Source organism: Paramormyrops kingsleyae, chromosome 20 (assembly GCF_048594095.1).
Source record: "Paramormyrops kingsleyae isolate MSU_618 chromosome 20, PKINGS_0.4, whole genome shotgun sequence".
In the NCBI taxonomy this organism is placed as follows: domain Eukaryota; kingdom Metazoa; phylum Chordata; class Actinopteri; order Osteoglossiformes; family Mormyridae; genus Paramormyrops; species Paramormyrops kingsleyae.
Genome location: NC_132816.1, coordinates 6,190,325 through 6,211,181, shown reverse-complemented (window position 1 = coordinate 6,211,181; position 20,857 = coordinate 6,190,325). Strand labels below are relative to the sequence as shown.

The 20,857-nt window shown below is 40.6% G+C and overlaps 2 protein-coding genes across 6 annotated transcripts; both read left to right on the top strand.

The window, feature by feature from the left end:
- Window positions 1-2,307: 2,307 nt before the first annotated feature.
- aplf (aprataxin and PNKP like factor) lies at window positions 2,308-11,871 on the top strand. Of its 3 annotated transcripts, none has more exons than XM_072703363.1 (11): window positions 2,308-2,469; window positions 3,210-3,308; window positions 5,050-5,163; window positions 6,043-6,203; window positions 6,807-6,963; window positions 7,074-7,188; window positions 7,695-8,059; window positions 8,203-8,396; window positions 8,955-9,074; window positions 9,841-9,887; window positions 9,974-11,871. In XM_072703363.1, exons 2-11 carry the CDS (start codon window positions 3,216-3,218, stop codon window positions 10,129-10,131), a joined length of 1,524 nt encoding a protein of 507 aa, XP_072559464.1. In that variant the 5' UTR covers window positions 2,308-2,469; window positions 3,210-3,215; the 3' UTR covers window positions 10,132-11,871. The 3 variants fall into 3 exon arrangements, with proteins under 3 accessions (XP_072559464.1, XP_023680796.2, XP_023680797.2); XM_023825028.2 differs by having other exon boundaries at window positions 2,311-2,469; window positions 8,179-8,396; XM_023825029.2 differs by having other exon boundaries at window positions 2,313-2,469; window positions 5,050-5,121; window positions 8,179-8,396.
- On the top strand, window positions 11,667-20,330 carry LOC111850778 (filensin-like). 3 transcript variants are annotated; one of them, XM_072703360.1, is made up of 9 exons: window positions 11,667-11,792; window positions 13,997-14,255; window positions 15,153-15,213; window positions 15,584-15,679; window positions 15,863-15,955; window positions 16,328-16,435; window positions 17,347-17,567; window positions 17,975-18,063; window positions 19,044-20,330. In XM_072703360.1, exons 1-9 carry the CDS (start codon window positions 11,711-11,713, stop codon window positions 20,000-20,002), a joined length of 1,968 nt encoding a protein of 655 aa, XP_072559461.1. In that variant the 5' UTR covers window positions 11,667-11,710; the 3' UTR covers window positions 20,003-20,330. The 3 variants fall into 3 exon arrangements, with proteins under 3 accessions (XP_072559461.1, XP_072559462.1, XP_023680794.2); XM_072703361.1 differs by lacking the exon at window positions 11,667-11,792 and having other exon boundaries at window positions 11,991-14,255; window positions 19,044-19,444; window positions 19,611-19,946; XM_023825026.2 differs by lacking the exon at window positions 11,667-11,792 and having other exon boundaries at window positions 11,991-14,255.
- The last annotated feature ends 527 nt before the right edge of the window (window positions 20,331-20,857 follow it).

Here is a 20,857-nt window from a genome sequence, read left to right as displayed (position 1 = left end):
AGCCTGATTAAGGAAGGGTTGGAATGAAAACATTCTTGCAGGTGGGGCGCCAGGAACAGGATTGAGAACCACTGGGTTAGCGTATTCCGCCTAGTACGGCTTCTGGCCGCTACTCCAGCCGTGCAGCAGCATAGCGTGCGTACTCCCAGCATCCTAGTTCTTAGTACTTGCGTATACCCTTAAAATGATGTTGAATAACGACTTACAAACATTTCAAGTTGCAAACGGCCGTTCGGAAGGATCTCATTCGTAAGTAGAGGAGCGTCTGTACTTACAAATATACACTATATATATATATATATATATATATATATATATATAAATGGAGTAAAGGTGACATTAAAACAATACCTAATGATGGTTAACACAAATCCACTACCAGAACATTATGCCTGAAATATAGTAAAGTAAGGGGCCGCTCCTCGCTTATCGAGCAATTCGTAGGAATGGAACTCGGTCATTAACTGAGGAGCATCTGTAAATCCTAAAGGGATATAATATTTTCACTTGTATACTAAACCAACTTATGACACTCCAAAGCAGAGGTAGGCAATCTGATTCTCAAAGGGCCGGTATGGGATACCAGTTGCAGTGAAAACCCACACACTGTGGAGGTAAAACAGGAGGTCCCGGGAAGAAACCCCACAACATGGGAAGTATGTAAACTCCACACACGGATCACATAATAATATGTATCAGAATTAGCTAATCACAGTAATGTTGAATGAAATTGGCTATTTATTTGACCAGGTGTGACAATACACTTATAAAGTTAAAAAGACCTGTCAGAACATGTGAACATGTAAACTCCACACATGCAGCCATGGCAGACACCCAATCCCTGGTCCCAGAGGTGTGAGGCAATAGTGCTAAACCCTACAACCTTTGAAGTGACAAAAAAGGTTGATTTTTCAAAAAAACATATTGAATTACTGTGTATTTCTCTTATAGGTTTTCTGTAGATTAGAGCTGGGAATGACGTCAAACCCGAGTTAACTGCGTTCCAGTAAACAAGATGGAGAGCCATTTGAGGAATACCAGGGACCAGTTTCAAAAAGCTTTCTTGCTTAGCCAGATAACTTGTCGAATTTAATTTATAAAACTACAGCTTTCACTTCCACTGATGAAGGGTGCAGCCATCATTGATTCTGAGGTCGGGATTATAACTTGTAGATGGTCCTCCGATTTTCCGAGTCATAAGTCTGACATCAGGGGGTGTTCCAGTTGAAATTTCCAACCTGGAACTCGGAATTTCCGGTTTATGAGTCCAAATGGAATACAGCACAAGACCACAAGTTCTTGGTGTTGAGGAACACCCAGTGTGAACAGTAAATAAACATCTCTTCAGTTTTATGTCACTGTTACTCTGCAAACCCGGCAACACCTTTACTAAGCAGACCCTTCTGCAGTGGAAAACCTAAGCGAGCTGGAACTGTGCTGTAACTAGTCTTTCTTCATGGTACGGCTTGGTTCCTGTATGCCAGTGGAAAAGCACCATAAGTTGACTAATTTTGCTACTATAATACTGCCCAAGTCTACATATAATAACGAGATTTAAAAAAACACATAATAAAAAGTACAACAGAAAATTCGTCAATAATGATCCAATGGCAGTCGGTTTCAGAAAGAACACATTATTCATACCAGAAACTCATTGCATCCAGATATTAAGCTCAGCCCTAGTGTTGTACATTTCTCCTGGTAACCGTTTCCAGCTTCTCCTCAAGCAGCACGATGTGCTACCATTAAGTTCAAAAAGTTTACAAATGAGAGGCCACTCAGCCTACCAAACTTTTAGGGAGAATTCAACAGAAGGCTTAAAGTTGGTAAAATCTTATCTACCTCTGATTTAAAGGAACCCAAGGTTTTAGCTTGCACTACACTAACAGGAAGACTATTCCATACTCCAATGACACGCCGTGTAAAGAAGTGCTAACTCAAATTCGTTTTAAAATGTTCTCCTGCTAATTTCCACCTATGGCCACGAGTTCTTGTACTTGAACTGATATTGGAGTAACTATTTGCTGCTATATGCTTTGTAGAAAGAGAGAAGTTGTCTCTCTATCGTCTGTAGTGTCTGTGATAGAATATTTTGGTCATCTCAGCAAACCGAACGAGTACCGCTGACTGCAGGGTTGGGGGGGGGGATCAGTTAAGATAATAATACAAACCGACATTAAATTGAAATATATTTACCTTCAGCCTAATATCCCCGCCGGTCCCTGACCGGTAACAATTTAAAAGTCCCACCAGTTCAGGTCCGGCTGTACGCAGTGACGTAACGGAAACGCCCTCTGAAACAGCATCCGGGTCAGGGTACGCGTGACGTAACGGGAACGCCCAGCAGACGCCACGAGTCACGTGTTTGGGACTGGTTCTGTAGTTAGATGTTTTAAAATCGTTTTTAATTATTTGATATTTTGTTGGAAATGCACCCGGCTTTTCTTCAACCCATTATTGCTATGAAAGGTAACTATTTTAAAACCAAATGAACTGAGCAAAAAGCGCATAAAGACGACTAAAGGCAGAAGTCGTTGTCAGACTCATGTTTTTCCTGTATTTGCTTAATCTATGATTCACTACCAACAACAAGACGTAACTACGTTTGGGTACCTGAACAGGATCGGGGGGAGCGATCACTGAAACTCCCGTGACACCAGGCTTACGTATTTGTCTTGTTTAACCATACTGTTGAATAAACATCATATAATTTAATGGGAATATCCACTTTAAAATTATACAAGACGTAAGCAAAAGGTGAAAGGAAAAAAGGAAAAAAGTTCTCTGTAGCCTGGAAAGTAATGAAGTGCCCCAAGAGGTGCGTTTATTACCGGAGCTTCACTGTACTGTATAAATACTGCTTGGACTGGCGCTATCGGGAGTTATCTGAAGTATAACAAACCAATGCACTTGTATTTATTGTAATACTGATGTTCACTCGCCAGGACCCACAAAAGGTATAAAACGTGCAAGAACGCAAATATTCATCAGGTCACTAGGTTCTCTAAATACGCTGGTATTTTAAAGCACAAATGTGCAAAACTTAAGATTGGTAGAAAAATCGTAGACAGACCAAGTTTTATTAAATGGATCACGTTATAAAATACATAACTTAAAATTGCAAGGAACGTTCATAAAGATACAGCTAATTTTGTAAGATCACCATGTAATAATCTGATACTAAAGTTAACTTCATTGTTACAAACCAGACTACAATGCCGGGGTTTGAACTGGAGCCCGTGGATGGTGGCGGTCCTATACCTCTACCCCAGGGGGAAACGCTGCTGGGAAGAGGCCCGTTTCTTGGGGTGAGTCTTCCTCCTGTCTCCTTCGGGCTTTAGTTGCATTGTGGTTTTGGCGCCCTGTCTTGAAGATCGGCTTCATTGTTCATAATAACAAAGTGCTATCATGTATCGCAATGAATTTGGTGATTATCCTTAGGGTGAATCAAAATTTTAGACATTAAGTATTTTACTCTGTTAACGACCCTTTCGAGTAGTGGTAAGGATAAATAATCATCAGCTTGGTTGTTCGGCAGGTTTATCCAAGGTATTGCATTTTCTTATATATAACTCTTACACTTAAAGTTATGCATCTTGTTCCAATATCCCTGTAATGCACTATAAATCCATCAATTTTCTTTGCCCGCTAATTATTATTATTATTATTATTATTATTATTATTATTGATAATAATCAATATTATAAATAATAATAAATAAGGTCTATCATGACCCTGCACTGGGTAAAGTATTTATGGAAGATGGATGGATTTAACATGTACCTTTGCTTCATACCTTTAAATATAGGCCATATCTTGATTTTTCTTTTTGAAGCATATTTATATGCAAATATGAATCAGAACATAGTGATGGTTGTAGTTTACCATATATGTAATACTGTAATGTTTTCATGGACTTATAAGAGTTTGGCATTAGAGAGATTCAGAAGGGTCTGGCTGCAGAACACTGGGCAGCCTCCACTGTGGGGCCGCAAATCACATGCCCTCCACTCCTGGCCAGGACATGACGCTACTGAACTCAGTAGGCTGCATTAGTCAGTTCCCGACGTTGTATGGCAAGCCGTTTTAACATTTAATCGCTAGACTGGACATGTATTGCAGATATCTCTAATTCAATTCTTCCTAGTCAAAAAGAGCATTTCAGAGATCCACAGTGGCATTCTTCCTAGGAGAAATTAAGTCACTTTGGCCATTCATGTCTATTGGGCTTTCAATTTCAGATATCCAGAATTATATTTCAGATATCCAGAAAGTTCATTCTGGATATCTGCAATTGAATTCTTACTAGGAAGAACTCCCATTTCAGATATATACAATCTAATTGTTACTAGTCATAATTTTAATTTCAGATATTAAAATTATGACTAAAAGTATTATTATTATAATATAGTAATAATATATAATATTATCAAACATATACACATCTATATATACACATCTATACACACACACACACAAACATACTCATTATTATAATACTAATTAATATTTAATTTTTCTCATTGGTTATAACAGTGTTTAACCTGTAGGTGTCACACAGCACTAAACATCGAATTAGAGAAGGAAAGAGATGGCAATGACGTGTAATGATTTCATTATTTCAGCTTATAAACAAGAAAAAAGTAGAAAAAAACAAGAGATCAATAAAATGCGAAGAAATTATGTGTGAGTGTGTATGGAGTCCAGTTATTGAAAACTAAATTTAAGTGTTTGATCACAGTAGACATGACTTGCTATAGCTGTAATTAAAATGTCGGTATGACTTGAATTTTTATATGTTTGCTATGGAATCTTGATTTGAGTAAAGTCAGACTTTGTGCTGGTGAACTTAAAAAAAATAAAAAATGGCAAATTGAATACTTGATTTGTGACTATACTGCTGAGATGTTAAGTCCTCACCCTGAATGTCTTCTGTGAAAATCCTAAGTTTTAATGGTAAACAGTGCATGCCCCATTGGTTGCTCATTTTCCTGGTGAATTATAAAAGGATGTGCTTTATTTCTTTGTTGTTTGTGTGCTTTCTCTCAGGTCACTGATAAAAGGGTGTCCAGACATCATGGTCTGCTGGAGAACAATGATGGACAGCTGCGCATTAAACCTGTATGCATCCCATCTGTGACCCCCTCCATGAACTCCTACTTCGTTAGGTTTCCCCTCCTGTTGTCTCTCTTTATTTGGACTTGTTTCTTCTTATGGATTTTTCCAGACCTGTTCGCTACACAGCAGGCTAATCAAATGTTTTGTGGGTTCGGTTACGCTATCTCTTGAAAATAATTTATAAAATGGGGGGAGAACGTCAACAGAGTTTTGATATTTTGTAACATCTTGCACTTTACTAGCTTTTTTATACTTTTTACTTTTAAATGCAGGTTTCTATACAATGTTTATAATTGCATGTGTCCAGTACGATTCTCTGTGAAATGGTACCAGGCATTAGCTAAAGTGTCTTTGGGGGCTGCAGGGAGAGGTCAACGAGGTTAGGCCTCAGATTATATAATTTTCCGCTGTCTAAGTTGTATTGGTCAGTTTTGGTTCCCCTGCTTTTCTGTTAATCACATTTATTTTCCATTTCAAATGCAGTCATAAAATGTAAAGCATTGTAAGTTGTCTGATGTTTTTGGGCCAATGTTTTTAAAGGATTTTTTCTTATTCCTGTTTCTGTGTCTCATACACAGCACTTTAGAGTGCAATTTTCTGTTTTAAGGACAACAAAAACATCATGTAACTTTCGGAAAATTTATCACAAACTAATTTCCACAATATTAACATGGTTCAAAAATGTAAAGTCTTATTTTTTTGCTTGCTTGTTTGTTGCCTGTTTAACCTACTGGGCTTGTATCACAAGGCAGAATTTCTTGCTTAGCTGGATAACTTGACAGATTTAAGGTAGTTTTGGCTAAATCTGACTAAGAGAAAGTCCATTTAAACTGGGGTACCTTAAATCTGACAAATTATCTGTCTGCGCAAGAAATCCTATTTTGTGATACAGGCCCTTGCTGATGAGCTAGTCCTTCCTTTCAGACGCATGCGAACCCCTGCTTTTGGCAGTCCGCTCTGGAGGATCCCCCACGGGCCCTGGAGAAGGACAGGTGGCACCCCCTTCACGCAGGGGAAATCTTCTCCCTCCTGCCAGGAAAGTACATCTATAGGGTCGTCTCCACCAAGGAGGAAAACACACAGAGGTACTTGTTTTCATTACTCGCAGTTAAACTAATATTTGGCTACAATAATATGGCTTATTTAGTCATTCTGAGTGCTGACCTTTTTTGAGTAACAGTCCCAGATGGCTTGTTGTCCCTTTGGGGCAGCTTGTGGCTCAGTGGGCTAAGCCTCGGTGCCTGTGATCAGAAGCTGACCTGTTCCAGCCCAGCCTCAGTAAATCTATGGGCCCTTGAGCAAGGCCCTTAATTCCCAGCAGCCTGGGCGCTGCTATGGGTGGCTGCCCTTTGCAGCCTGTTTGCTCTCACCTATAGAGCGCATGTTGGGGCAGGCATAAAGAGGGGATTAATAAAGTATCTATCTATTATTATTATTAAAATGTGGCCGTTGAGCCTGGCAGCATGTATGCATGCACCTAGGAATCTCCTTTGTGGCTGTGCTATCGCGCTCAGCTGGTTAAATGTAACGGTGCCTCAGCTACAGCCTTCTGCCTGTGTTTAGAGGGTAAAACTCGCTGTTATATTCTATTTGTCTTTTCAGTACACCTGTGTTCTATTTGCCAATGTTATCTAGGCTTTGCATTTTGAAAGCCTAAGGGTCCACACAGCCTATCCTATCTCTTACAGTAACAGGCAAGTTCTGGCGGAGGATGAGACGGGTAAGAGGAGTCAGGAGCAGAATGGGCTGAGTGACCCAGGAAGACCTGATACCGCGGAGCGGCGCACAGAGTCTGCGGCGTCAGACTTCAGAAGAGAGGACGATCGCGCTCGCTCCCCGAAGCAGGCAAGTAGGCTGTCTGGATGCACCTCCAGGCAGGGCATTACTGATGGGGGGGCACTGAAGCCAGATGATATCAGATTATTCAAAGGCTGACCTTTGATGTTACTCTATAGGCCAGCACAGTGGATTCTGGGAGTGAACGGCCGAAGGCAGAAGAGAGGAAGCGGGTGCTGCCTGCGTGGATGATGCAAGCGGCCGCTTTCGTCCAGAGCCCCCCCACACCTAAAGGTCGTCTCACACCCACAACTCACTCACCACATTTTAGGATTTTACTTTTGTCATCCCATAATGTCAGGCAGCATGGATAAACCCATAAAATGTGATCTGCTGCATAGAGAGGGAAGAAAATACTTTAAATTAGACTAAAATGACACTTAATTTTTAGGAAAAGCCTTATAATACGATTTGGGTAATGATTGTCCCCCAGCCATTAAGCAAAGTATTAATGTGACCAATCAGAAATGAAAAATAAATCAGGTGACACCACACTAAATTTCATTAATTACTGGTATTGTGTAACTTTTACAGAACAAGACATAATAAATTAACTTTTCATAAACATTAAAATTGTAGAACCATTGTTAGACCTTTACAAAAGTCTTAAAGTGTTTTGGAAGAAATTTATATAATTTAATTTGTCTGTAGTGTTGTATGTTTAATGTGTGCATTTTGTTTTTTTTACAAGGATCAGTGCAGCAGTTATATAAAATCCACCTTTTTTCCCCCCCTTATAGGCGGTAAGAGGGGCAGAGGGAAGGCGACCCCATCCCAAGCCAAAGCGCCCAGCTCCACCCCGGGAGGGAGAAGAACCGCCTGCTCAGGGGATGAGACAGAGCAGAGTGAAACAGAGCATTCACTCGGGCAGGGGAGGAAGAAGAGGAAGAGCAGTGAAGACGTCCAGAGCCCCTCCACCTCGAAAGGTGTTAAATGGGGTGGGGGGACGGTAACCCCATCCCAGGCCAAAACGGCCAGCTCCTCGCAGGGAGGGCAAAGAGCCGTTTCCTCAGGGGATGAGTCGGAGGAGGGTGGAACAGAACACTTCCTCGGGAAGGTGATGAAGAGGAAGAGGAGCAATGAGGAAGATGACACACGAAGCAAGGTTCTCTGACGTTTCAAATTCTCATTCGCTGATTCTAAACCATTATGTCGTTCATGAATATCCCCCCGAGGCTCCGTAGCATTCTCGGAAGGTGCGAAAAGGTTGTTTTGGTTTAACAGGCCTCTGCGTCATTCGTGACGAAGGCCAGGCGCCCAGTGAGGCCCATCCAGGCGGAGACGAGCGAGGAGTCCGACGACCCTGAGAGACCGGCTGGAAGCAACAGGGAACCTGCTTCTGGAGATGAGAAGAAGCCGGACTTGGTTAACAGGAAGGAGGGTCCCTCACAGGCAAGGAATTCACAGCGAGTCCCCTGTCCCTACGGCAACGACTGTTACAGGTACGGTGGCATGGAGATGATGCTCGATCACATTGGACTGCAGCTAAACCAACAACAACCTGCTCTGAGAAATAAATTCACTGTTCTGCCGCATCAGACTAAATGTCAGTAGACAAAGAAAGTGTAACGATATTACAGTACAGAATGGATCTTATGACGGTTCTTAAGGCATTAAATCTGTCTTTTGCTGATGTCATATCGGCTTAACTATTCTAAAGGACGAAGGAAGGTTATATCAGGGGTATACATAAATCACCAATCATGTTCACCACAACTACATTTAAAAATTTTAGTTTTGAACCCTAATACTTGCACTATACATATTAGTTTTGTCTGTTTGATTATATTTAATGACATTTCTTAGTATATGCTTTTATTCAAAGCAACAGTTTGAGTAGGATTAACCAGTCCCTGGAGCAATTGAGGTTAAAAGCCTCTCTCAAGTATTCAATGGCGAAACCACTTTTCTGATTGTAGGATTTGAACCTGCAACCTTATGATCACAAGCACCCCATCCTTTTTTGTGTTTTATTTACACCATATTCTTTTGTTTCTTAGGAAGAACCCCATTCATTTCAAAGAGTGCAGCCATCCTGGTGACAGCGACTATGAGGAGAAGCCCGCAGACGAGGACGAGGACGACAGACCAGAGTGTCCGTATGGGACCAGCTGCTACAGGTGGGGCTGGGATCTGAGCCCCTTCTTCTGTATTGGTCATGTCCCATGTCAGACCACTTCCAAAGTGGAAAAATCCTATATCTGCCCAGCATATATGTATAGTACAAAAACAACAAAAATCAAGTATTTGCTTGTATTCAAGTCTCCTCTGTGATGGTTGCTGGGGGCAGCATCACATTATGGGATATGATAAAAGCAGGTATAGGTCTGCTTGAGTCTGGGAGGGAAAAGCCTACGATTTAGAGCTACCTTTAAGGAGCACGACAGATTGGCAAAGAAAAACTGGAGTGGCTTGAAATAAAGAGACGTGATATTCCTAAAGTGACCGGGGATTGCAGACTTGTAACCAATTTAAGGTGCATCTGCTGCCAAGCTGTGACAACTGCAGTGGTTTCCGTCCAGATGAATGTTTCTTTTTCCAGAAAGAATGAGCAAATATCGCGTGTCCCAGATGTGGATAGGTGTTAGGGATGCACACAAAACACTTAAAATTATTTTAATAACTGCCAAAGGTGTTTTAACCCAATGACAGTTTTAACTCCATTAAAATTTAGATGTAACAACATAATGAAAAAGGTGTAAAGCTTCTCTGGTGTAAAGTGGCATTAATTAAAAATGTTGTGTTAAAGCAAATTAATACATTCTAATGGACACGTATCATTTACAAACATCAGGAAAGATTGGAAATGCAGGAGAAGATCATGAACTGCATCCTGTCTGCATTTATGACAAGAGGCTGACAAATTATCAATTCTTTTTTTTCCAGGAAAAACCCACTGCACAAGAAAGAATACAAACACACTAAGGATCCAGGTATATTTTATGTTATGTTTTTTTCTAATAGGTGGTGAAAAACAAAACCCAACGAAGCATTTTTAAGGTCTCTTTATATTCTCCAGCTAAAAGGGCTTCAAGACAAGAACATGCTGATTTGGATGACGACAGCTTCATGGATGACGAGAGTGAATCTGTTGATGATGATTCAGACTACGTTCCTTACGAGTCTGATGACAGTGTGAACACGAAAAAACAGAGAAAGACTCTGCTCAGAAAGTGACCAAATCTCATATTGAAGATTTATTTTAAACCATTCAAAAACACTGGATAGAAATAAAAGTGCAATTGGCGTTTTGCTTAATGTTTATAACCCGCAGTGCTTCAAGTGATGTAGCCTTCATTCTTGTAGGATATCAAACCTCAAGCAGCTTTTCATTTTCACCCCAAATTCACCTTTTCATGTATTAAGACTTGCCTGGAGGCTGGTTCTGTCTGTAAAAATTCCGATGTTGAGAATGATTAATCCAAAAGTGAGTAATGTTCATGCAGCACCCTTTCTCCGTACGCTACAATTAGGAAGGGGGGCCCTGGGTACGTGTCACACCGGCCTGGTGTTTGTATCGTCCTCCTTACCATCCAAACTCTCTAAGAAAACACAATTAACAATCGAACAAATGCAAACACCCTCAATTTTTAATTAAAAAAAGAAAAGAGACTCAAGCAAAGCAATATATATATATCCCAACCCCAATGATTACACATAACGTATATTCAAAACACGAAAATAAATAAATGAACTTGTGTCCATGAAATAAGGCAGAAAGGGAAAATGGAAATAAAACCCGACGCAGGCCGTTTCGGCGCTCGGACGCAGTGAGTCGGCGCGTGTTCGGTGCCGGTGGAGCCCAAGCTTCTCCGGTATCTTGGGGCCCTGTCCGGGTTCCCTGCTTCCTAGCTACTCCTTGGGAGGAGGTTCTCAGATAAGCCGGTCGATCCCCCTTTTCTCGTCGTTGGAAACTGTCCGTCCCCTGCGCACGCACTCTTCACCTTCCTCCTCTGCCGTCTCTCTCTCCTCCCGCTCTTTCTCTCTTGCCACCACTTCTTCCCCACCGTTACTCTTCTCTCCCCTGTCACATGACCAGGTACCAATCCGCTCAAAACAAAATTGAACCCCTTAAATTGTGGAGTAACCCAAAATGAAAGAAAAACTTAATTAAGCAATTACATAAGATTAAGCAGATACATAAAATAAATAATTCTCCATTCCGCAGGGTTACATTCATTTTACATTGTGGTTTTAAAAACCTTTATATGAAAGCACAATAACTTCCTGATTACTGTTTTCTTTTTTCCTCAGTTTGCTCTTCTGCTAGTTAGAAGTACAGCTTTTTAAGTTGTGTTTTATTGGGCAGCAGACTTCTTATAAACATGCTCAGTAACATTCTGTGCAATATGTACTGTATAGGGAACTTGCTCTTTACAGGTTAAATATTGGGAATTAATGGGATTTTGGCTTAATTAGATTATGTATTACAAAAGTAATTTGATTTATCTTTCATACCCCGTCGGATCTTTTCAGTGATGTTTACCAAATTCAGCATGGCCCTGATTTACTAAAAGGTTATTCCATGTTAATTCAACAAATTTCCAAAAAAATGTTTGCATCACCTTTTTAGAGCTGTCACGATTATTTAAGAGCATCGTTTGAAATTGATTACTCTGCAAATCACTTGCTTTTGCTTAATATCATCTCTATGGAATACAAAATATTTCCATACAGCAGAAGGTGAATGTCTTTTCATGACCAGTACTTGTTCACTTAATTTTATTTTATTTCCCACAAACACACCACAAGATCTATGAGTGAGGCCAGCAACACGGACGAGAATGATTGTGTTTGTCTCAGAGAGCACATACTGAGCTCATGCAAAAGCAGCAGCGGTAAATATTTGACTTTTTTTGAAACATATACTAGACAATGTTGAAAAGGAACCATCATTAAAATTGCAAAGCTTGCTAAGTTTGGTTTCCTTTTACTGAGTGAAAATATTTTAGTGCAACATGTTTATGGTTTCACTGCAGCAGACTATCGCAGTTTTTGTGATGTAACAACTGCATGTGTATGAAATGCCATGCTGATCATCGCACCAGTGGAGGGGGGGGGGGGGGCATTTATACACTGCTCTGCAGTTGTATTTTGCAATTTTTACAAGTACAGTGGGGACCAAAAATAGAGAACGACAGACATTTTTATAATATAGAGAGTCACAGCTTATCCGAATTCAAAGTTATTCTAATATGAATAGAAGAAATGTATTTTAATCATATTTCACCAGTGAAAGCTGTGCCCCATCACAAAATAAATGGTTTTAACAAGAAATTTAAACATCAAAATTTGAGAATGATCTGATATACTTGACGGTTTTTGGATCCAATCTGAAATATCTTGAAATATCTGGCAAACCCAACTATTTGGCAACATTTGTAGCCATTTTACAAGATGGTGGAACTTTCTAAGGTGACCAAAACCCCGTGACACCAGGTTATTCAGATGAAGGCTGATGGGATGGACCACTGATGGGATGGCCACACTGTAATCATCCAAGTCCTGAAAAAGGCTGGTTGTCAATATATGTTGAGTGCGTGAGTGAACAGGATGATGGGGAGATTCTCGTGGGTGATCAGTTCAACAGCTGGAATTGCTTGCCAAATTAGTTCTGGGCAGGGCAAGAATTCGCCTTAACAGTGTCTCATCATCTGGGACAATATGGTCTGATAGCCCCCTCCACAGTGACCAAGACACCCATCAGCAAGAAGAATGAAAAGGCTAATTTGGTTCGATGGACAATTCAGGGCAGATTCACAATACATAAACAAAATAAAACTGAAAAACTAAGATCTCACACTTATTTTATTTATTTATAGGCATGGGCCAATTACTAAAAAGCCATTTTCAAGCCATTTCTTATGCAAAACTGCAAAATGCAAAAGTAAAACCTCAAAATCTCTTAAATTAAAGCAGATCCTTACCTTCTTGAAACTGAAAGGATAATTATGTCCTTAATGTAATAACAATGTATAAGACAGGCAGTTCTTATTTGTTCCTGCATGAACATTGACAAAAAAAAATATGCTTTCAGACAGTTTTTTTTCCTTATTCTGCAGAATCCAGTGCAAAATGCAGCATTAAAATGTCAAAGCAAAACAGATTATGCTTATTGCTCCCTCTTGCATTAACATTAATAAATAATTTTGTGCCATGGTGCATTGTTAAACCCCTAATCCTGAGCAGTATAAGGAGTTGGGAAATGAATTCATTGTACTCAGGAATACAAAAAATATGTAGTAAGACAACAAGAGATGCAGTAATGAGCTGATCTTAAACATTAAATCTTGGAGGTCTACATTCTATGAGGAAAATGTTATTCCACCTTTTAGCAACACAATTAACTATTATAATCACTTCTACAAATATTGAGTCATGTTAACAAATCAAGATAAATGCACCTGCTAATCAGAGGTGCAGTTAACTCAGCATTTGGGCAATATTCCCTTGGGTTTCTAATGCATAACGTCCAGTGAGAAATGAGTGCAACAATGGTCCAGCTGTTTAATACCCCTGTGTTATTCCAGAGTGTTTTCTCCGTCTCACGAAAATTGTATGGCTGGTATTTGCACATCAATCGACAGGCTGCAGCTATCCTCAAATCCCCCCCAACAAAATGAAAAAAGCTGGTCAAAAACAGAAGCATAGTATAAAGAATGATATAATGAGTCGTTTGACACAGCAGAATTCCATCCGCTCTGGTGGATCTGGTCAGTAGACCATGACGGGTTTTTTTTTGGTGTCAGGAACAAAGAAAAGCAAGCTCTGGAATAAATGACTGGGTGGCATGACTGGTTGCATTTGAGGTTATTTTGCTGATAGGAACCTTGGTTGCAGTTTAGTGTAGGGTGAGGCAGCTCAGGGGAGACCACACGGTTTGTGTTGATGGGACCCAAAGCACAGCGCTGCAGGTGAATCCCAATTAACATGCTCAGGACAAGCTGCCTGCATGATGTTTGCACAGAGAAGTATGAGTGCACTGACAGCCTTGAGAAACTGGACCTTCCGGATGTCTCTTACCCTGAGTCTGCTATCCTAGACTGGGAGAGTCTGCAGGAGCTCAATGAATGCTTCACCAAGTACATCAACTGGGCACATGTGCTCGAGCAGCACAACGCCATCTTCAGGAAGCAGCTGGACACTCTGCACAGGATAGAGGAGGTCTCTAACCTGGAAGACGGCTTTCTTGAGCAGATCAAGCTGAACCGGCAAAGGATTAGCGAACTGTCATCTCAACGCACCAAATTACAGCATGAGTGGAAAGATGCTGAGTGGGTTCTGAATGAGCACAACAACAGGTAGAGTAACCACTTGTCTGGATTTCCTCCGGACAGTACTGTTTTCCCGCTCTCTGTCCGGACTGCTTTTGGGTGCCCTCCTTTTAGCCCCCTTGTCCGTTTCCCCTCAATCCCCCTTACCCGCCAGCAACTAGCGCTACTGCCTTCAGCCCCAGATAGCACAAATAACATCAAACACACGCAACACACATACTGCGTAAGCCAAGAACGGGTGCATTCTCAATGATTTTTATATCGTTCTCGCTGAGATAAATATCGCGATGAGTATGCCGTTCTCAGCTTCTGTAGTATACGTATAATGCTGCCTTCAAGCCGTACTTGGAAGATCTGACTAGGGAGTTGGGAAATTGTAATTATGAAATGACCCGCGTTAAAGTCGGCACAAAATGGAGAATATAAGAAAGCTATTTTTGTTTTGCTGTATTTTCCGTTCCTCCAACGCCAAAGTGCATTTGTAACATATCAAAAATTGAGGAAAAAAACTATTTTTTTCACGGTACACCATTTAATAACAACAATCAAGACAATTCAGAGTTTTGCAATGTCAGGCGACATAAAATTTAGTACTTTCAAAATAATTTGCACTTTCACAGCGAAGCTATCCATTGCCTCCGATTGTTCTAATGACGTGCCTCCAACTCGGGAACTCTGGGCTGTTTTTCCAGCATAACTTTAAGGAGGGTAATATTGTAATAACCAGCAGACCTGGGCATCGCGGGAACGAGAGAAATGAGATGGCTTTGAAAGAGATATTGTGCTTTTTAATAAAAGTCCTTAAAGGGACCGAAAGCGGAGGTGCAGCACCAATTCATTTACACCCTGCCCACCGTGCTGGCCATCCAACCACTCCAACCACACGTCGTGGTTTGATGCATTTTTGTTCATTTCCTTTGTCAGGTACAGGAGTGAATGTGAATACCAACAGCAGCTGCGGAGCACTCTAGGGCAGCTTAATAAGGTAAAACCAGAATTGGATCAAAGAGGGGCAAATTTATATAGGCAGGAAATTACATATCATTTCACAAAGATGAAAAAATGCACTTAAATGAGTCTAATTTTTCTCTATTTGTCAGAATGGGACACAATGATTGATTATCATAGCAATAACTGGTGAAGCTGGCTTCATGTATTGATTTAACACACATTTATCGCACATTTGATGAACAGATTTAAGGCAAGAACAATACATGGACAAAATCTTTAGTTCTCTAAAGATCTTTCAAACTCTCCTGTAATAGATGGACATTTTGATGAAAGCTCAGATGCCATTCATATTTACAGATTCACGCTGAAGACCTTAAATGAGAATATCATGTGCTGCATTTCAGGAAGCTGATGCTGCTTTGCTAAGGAATTTGGGGTTTCAGATCCAATGCCAGTTGCTTAAAGATGACATCAGTTCCACTAAAGAGAGAAACAAAAAGGTAACCTCTAAGGCTGGCTTTAAGACTTTTGACCCACTAAATTCCTTCTCATATTGAATCATTCTAAAATAAATGGGTCATATACAAACAGCGGCTGATAAGAATGCTGGAATCTGTGTCCACCAATATCATTACCACAATACCACATACTGGATGCACTGTTGTGTGTTTCTTGTCCTGCAGAACTTTACTGAGATAAAGACCTATGTGGACATTCTGCGACAGATAGACCAGGCAAAGCCACGAGTCTCTGTCGTGTCCTGTGGAATTACAGAGGTATGGTTTTACTTTCATTATAAGTCATTATGGAAAAAAACCTTGCAGATATATTCTTTTAAAAAATCCAAACATTTCTAAATACTATCAGTTACGGAATAATTACAGTATCCATCAGTGAATGACATTCTGGCATCATAGACAAAACACCCACATAGCACAAAAGTTATGATGTTGATGATACATTTTTCTGTTTCTCTTTTTAATTTGATACCAAGAATTGCAAATACTATAAGAATAATTAAAAAAGTAACTTAGCCAAGTTTAAAAATTTGTAGTACTATCCTCTATAAGCAATAATACTGACAGTATAAATGCAAAGCATTGTGGGCATTTTAAGTCTTTTTCACCACTTCATTACTTTGAAACCAGGAGAAATTCTTAGCCCAGAGGTGTGTCACCATCCTGCAGAGTCAGTTGGAAGAATATGGGAGCATCATCTACCAGCTGCAATCAGAAAAACAAAGGCTCCAGAATGAGGTGCGTTACCATCGTGATGCAGAGTTTTCTATCAATAGTCATGATTGTACCTAAAATTCCTGCAAACTCAAGTAGCCCTGCATGTAAAAGACAGAGCAGCACAAATACATATTCCATATGAAGTATCTGCATCAAAACACAGATTTAAAAAATTCTGCTAAATTCATTGTAAGTGGAGCAGTTCATAGTTATTCAAGAGATTACAATTCCTCCATGAATCACTACCTTATCATGGTGGAAGAGTTTGTGTGCCTCTGTGATCCTAGGAGCTATGTTGTTGGCGGCTGTTGCCTCAGGTACGGTCTCCCAAGGCCCTATGTGAGCTGCCAGACAAAGTATAATTCACATAGGCCCCCATGACGATTACCACAAAGGAAGATGCTGCCCCGCCCAGATTGGGAAGACCGGGGCCCTGCCCTGGATCCAGGCCTGGGCGGGAGCTCAAAGGCTAGCACCGGTGGCTGGGTCTCCACCCATGTGCCCCGGCCAGGCATAGCCCATAAGGGTTACATTGGTCCTTCCTGTAGGCCCATCATCTGCAGGGGTTGCACATGGAACATGACCTTTCTGGTGGGAAAGGAGCCTGAGCTGGTGCTGGAGGTAGAGAGATACTGATGAGATATAGCTGCAGAAAAAAATTAAGAGACCACAGCGTAATTTTTTGTTTCACTCATTTCTCAATTTATGAGTATGCTTCTGTGTAAACTACACATTTTTTGTAAATTGCAGCCTGGCTATTCTCTAATTGATGAAGGGCTTCTTCCTTGCTTTATGGGACTTCAGTCCCGCTCCTAGGAGTCTGATACGAACTGTCCTAGCAGTGCACTTCACACCTGCACTTAATGTTTCTCATTCATTTGGGAGGTCAGTTGATGTCATCCTCTGTAGCCCAATAATTCTGGTCTTCTCAGACTGCAGTGTTGGAGCAAACAATCAAATGTACCCAGGAGAGCCACGATGACGAGATCCAGCTGTACAACGAGAAGGTTAACATGCTGCATAAGGACATAGAGGAGGCCGAGTGCACGCTGGAGAAGTGCACGGGCAAGTGTCGGCACCTGGACTTCTATCTGGCTTCTCTGGAGAACGAACTGGACAGATATAGGAGGATTATCAAGAAAGAGGGTGACAGGTGTGGCACAGACATGTGTTTCTTGTGTCAGTCTTTGGAAAAGAACTGTAAAATATTTCAGTTGTTTCCAGTAATCATTTTAATAACCAAAATAGTTTTTTTTTTAATCTTTCTGACAATCACTTGTGCATCGATCTAGCTACTAGGTGTTACTGTTTCTGTCTGTTTTTCTCAAAGTAACTATCGAAAACTGTATCCTGCCATCATTGTCTCTTGTCCGTGACACTCGTTTATTAGGCTTTTCTACCAAGCACAGAAATGCACACACACACATGCAAACCGGTAGAGGATTATTTTGAAGAGGTGCATCCACAGTGTGATGTAACAGACGTGGGAAAACTTTTATTTAACATCTTACCAGAAAGTATCATTGTAATATATGTTCTTTTTCTTATTCCAATTGACAGACTGAACCTGGCAATTACTACTACTCCTGTGATGTTCTCAACGAATTTACAATTTGGCCAAACCTCCCTGGTGGGCAGCAGAGGAAGAGGTAAGGATGTTTGGAGGACTGAGATCTGGAGATGGATGGGTGCAGAACCCAGTTACAGCTGTAGATGGATCAGTATCGCAAGCTTCTTCCGGAAATAGTTCTTGTCAGTTAAGTCTTTAACTTCTGAACTTAGACAATAGCCAAGAAATGACTGAATATTCAGGAGAAAATTGCGGGATGAAAACTGAGTTATTTGCACAGCAGCTATAATGTTCCTAGCAGATTTTAAGAGACCAGTGTGCAATTTGATTCGTCTAACAAAATTACTGTTTTATACATTATTTAAGAATTCTGCTAATATTTTACAGTTTCAAGTATGGATGCATTTTATGGGTTGTGGCCTGCATTACCTTTAATTACTTAATGGTTACTTAATGGCATTACCTTTAATTAAACTTAACTATATCACCTTGAGATGTATATTTAGCCGGGAGCAAACTCAGCCCAACCAAATACTACAGGTTGAAAATTCCTCACCCTAAACTGAAATGCTCACACAGGGAGAAATAGGTCTGGAAGCAGCATGATTAAGCTTTCTTGGGATAGAAGGCAAGGCTTTTAGAATTTAGTGTGTTTTATTTGTTATTTTTGTATTACTGGGGATTACCTTTTAAAATGTGTACTAAATGAGTGCTAATGAGGGTGCACTAAACATTGTGCCACTGAAAATCAACCCATCATCTGTTAGGAACTGTCTTGTGAAATAAAACTGAGAAAAGTAAAATGGACGGTTTGATGATTTCATTAAACTTCATAAATGTTCATGCATTATAAATGATCTTGCATGTACAACTGTGATTTAGCAGTGCAGTTAGGATTTTCTTTTCTGTCATGCACGTTGACGTGAACCAGTGTGGATAATCTCAGGGTGTCTGTACCCTAAGCTGGCCAGAGCTGGTGATATCCAGCCTCACCTACACTGCGAAAAACCTGAGGCCATTTGATCAGCTCTGAACATATTTACATTATTTCTTACATAGATCTGACTCAAGCCATACAGGACATCACCAGTGCAAAACCTCGCCAGAAGGTCCTGAAGGAAAACATGCAAAATAATAAGGACGTTACATCCAAAGAAAATATGCTGGAGGGGATGGAAAGGGGGAAGCCGGGGGAAGAAGGGAAGGAGATCGAAGAGCAGATGGACTCAGTTTTATATCAAAATGTTGGTGGTGAACCTGAGGATGTTCCAGATGGAAGCCAGATCAGTAGGGGGTTTAAAATGCTTCATGATCTCCTGAGAGGGCGACTGGGTAAGCACAAGAAGAAGGTGCCAGAACCTGAGCCTGAAACTGAGCCTGAACCTGAGCCTGAACCTGAGCCTGCGGTCGACATCTACACCAAGGGCAGATATGTGACTGTAACTGGCGAGAGCAGCTATGTGAGTCCTTACTTCTCCTCTTCCCCCTCAGCAGGACATGTTTCCATCACCAAGGCTAATGGCGCAACACCTCCTGATGAAGACTTAGGAAAGGAAATATCCATTCCTGTTCCTGTTCCCTCCCCAGCTCCCTCACCCCCACCCCTAACACCATCTACTCCTACAGGAAATGGAAAGGAGGGTGGAAATGGCAAAAATGACAGAAAGGAGGGTGACAAGGAGGAAGATGTTGTGGGAGGAAAATATGGGAAGAGCAACGAGAATGGAGGTGAAGAAGAATCTCAGCATCCAGAAAGTGACCCAGCTCAGCCCTTCAAGACAAATATGTGGGGCAACATCTCTGATGGCAGTAGTCAGTATTTGCCCCTACCCCTAATGCCCCTCCCCAGAGCTAGCCCATCCTCTGAATTCATAAGCTATGAGAAGGTGGAGATGGCAGAATCTGTCAAGAAGATTTCTGACGACAACCGATTCAAAGACTACGAGGAGACTGTTGTTATTGTAGAGACAATGGTTGAGAAGACCAGCAAGAAAAAGCATGGAGGACGATCCTACTAACTAATGCCCTCTTTACTACTCTACCTTACAGTCTGGATTCCAGCTATGGAATAATTGCAGTTATGACTGACTTTGTTTGACAATACTTTGCTACTTTTTACGCATATGCCATTTCCATTAACAGCCTGAAAACAGGGAGTATGATAAGAGTCCATTTAAAAAGGAAGGAATCAACAAAAATCTTTCACAGGTGTATGCTGCACTCAAAAAAAGATTATACACTCTACCTTTGAATTAAACAGACTTCAGTAGCTATGCTTTTTTGGTTGGAGTCCACTGATTAATCTGTGTATAGCTTTGTTTTCAAAATAAAAACATCTTAAAATTGCTGTGTGTATTTTGGTAAGCCTACTTTAAAGCATGCACAATTTCTTTGCTTTGTTTTTATTTTGCTGACTAAACACTTGACAAAGTGAATTCAATGTATAAAGCTATAGGACATTTTAAGTACTATTTAATTCAATAGTAAATTAGTTTCTCATCCAAGAGATGGTGTGTTTTTGTGGTGCCCCACTCAAGCGGTCATTTACCCACCCCAGTGTAGTGCCACCAAAGTTACTAGTTGGCTAGTTAGTTCTTTAGCGCTCCTCACGTACATTTGTGAATACCTGACAAATTACACTCTGTATCATAATGTACATTCGTTGTTAAATCTGTGACCAGGAAAACCGGTGGAACTGCAGTTCCAGTCGAGTAACTTTAAAAAATTACTTCTTTAATTCCACAAACGAAAAACATTCACAAAACAAACTTGACAATAATCATTCAGAAGGTAGAAAAACTAAGAAAAATATAATAATGAAAAGTAAACAATTAAAGATAAATAGCATTTGTTGTATTGCTCATATTTACATT

Coding starts and splice junctions, on each gene's coding strand:
- aplf (XM_023825028.2), top strand. CDS start 3,216: ATGCCGGGGTTTGAACTGGAGCCCGTGGATGGTGGCGGTCCTATACCT. Junction 8,397..8,954: donor TACGGCAACGACTGTTACAG/GTACGGTGGCAT, acceptor TTTGTTTCTTAG/GAAGAACCCCATTCATTTCA. Junction 9,075..9,840: donor TATGGGACCAGCTGCTACAG/GTGGGGCTGGGA, acceptor TTTTTTTTCCAG/GAAAAACCCACTGCACAAGA.
- LOC111850778 (XM_023825026.2), top strand. CDS start 13,885: ATGCTCAGGACAAGCTGCCTGCATGATGTTTGCACAGAGAAGTATGAG. Junction 16,436..17,346: donor AACAAAGGCTCCAGAATGAG/GTGCGTTACCAT, acceptor TGGTCTTCTCAG/ACTGCAGTGTTGGAGCAAAC. Junction 18,064..19,043: donor GGTGGGCAGCAGAGGAAGAG/GTAAGGATGTTT, acceptor TTTCTTACATAG/ATCTGACTCAAGCCATACAG.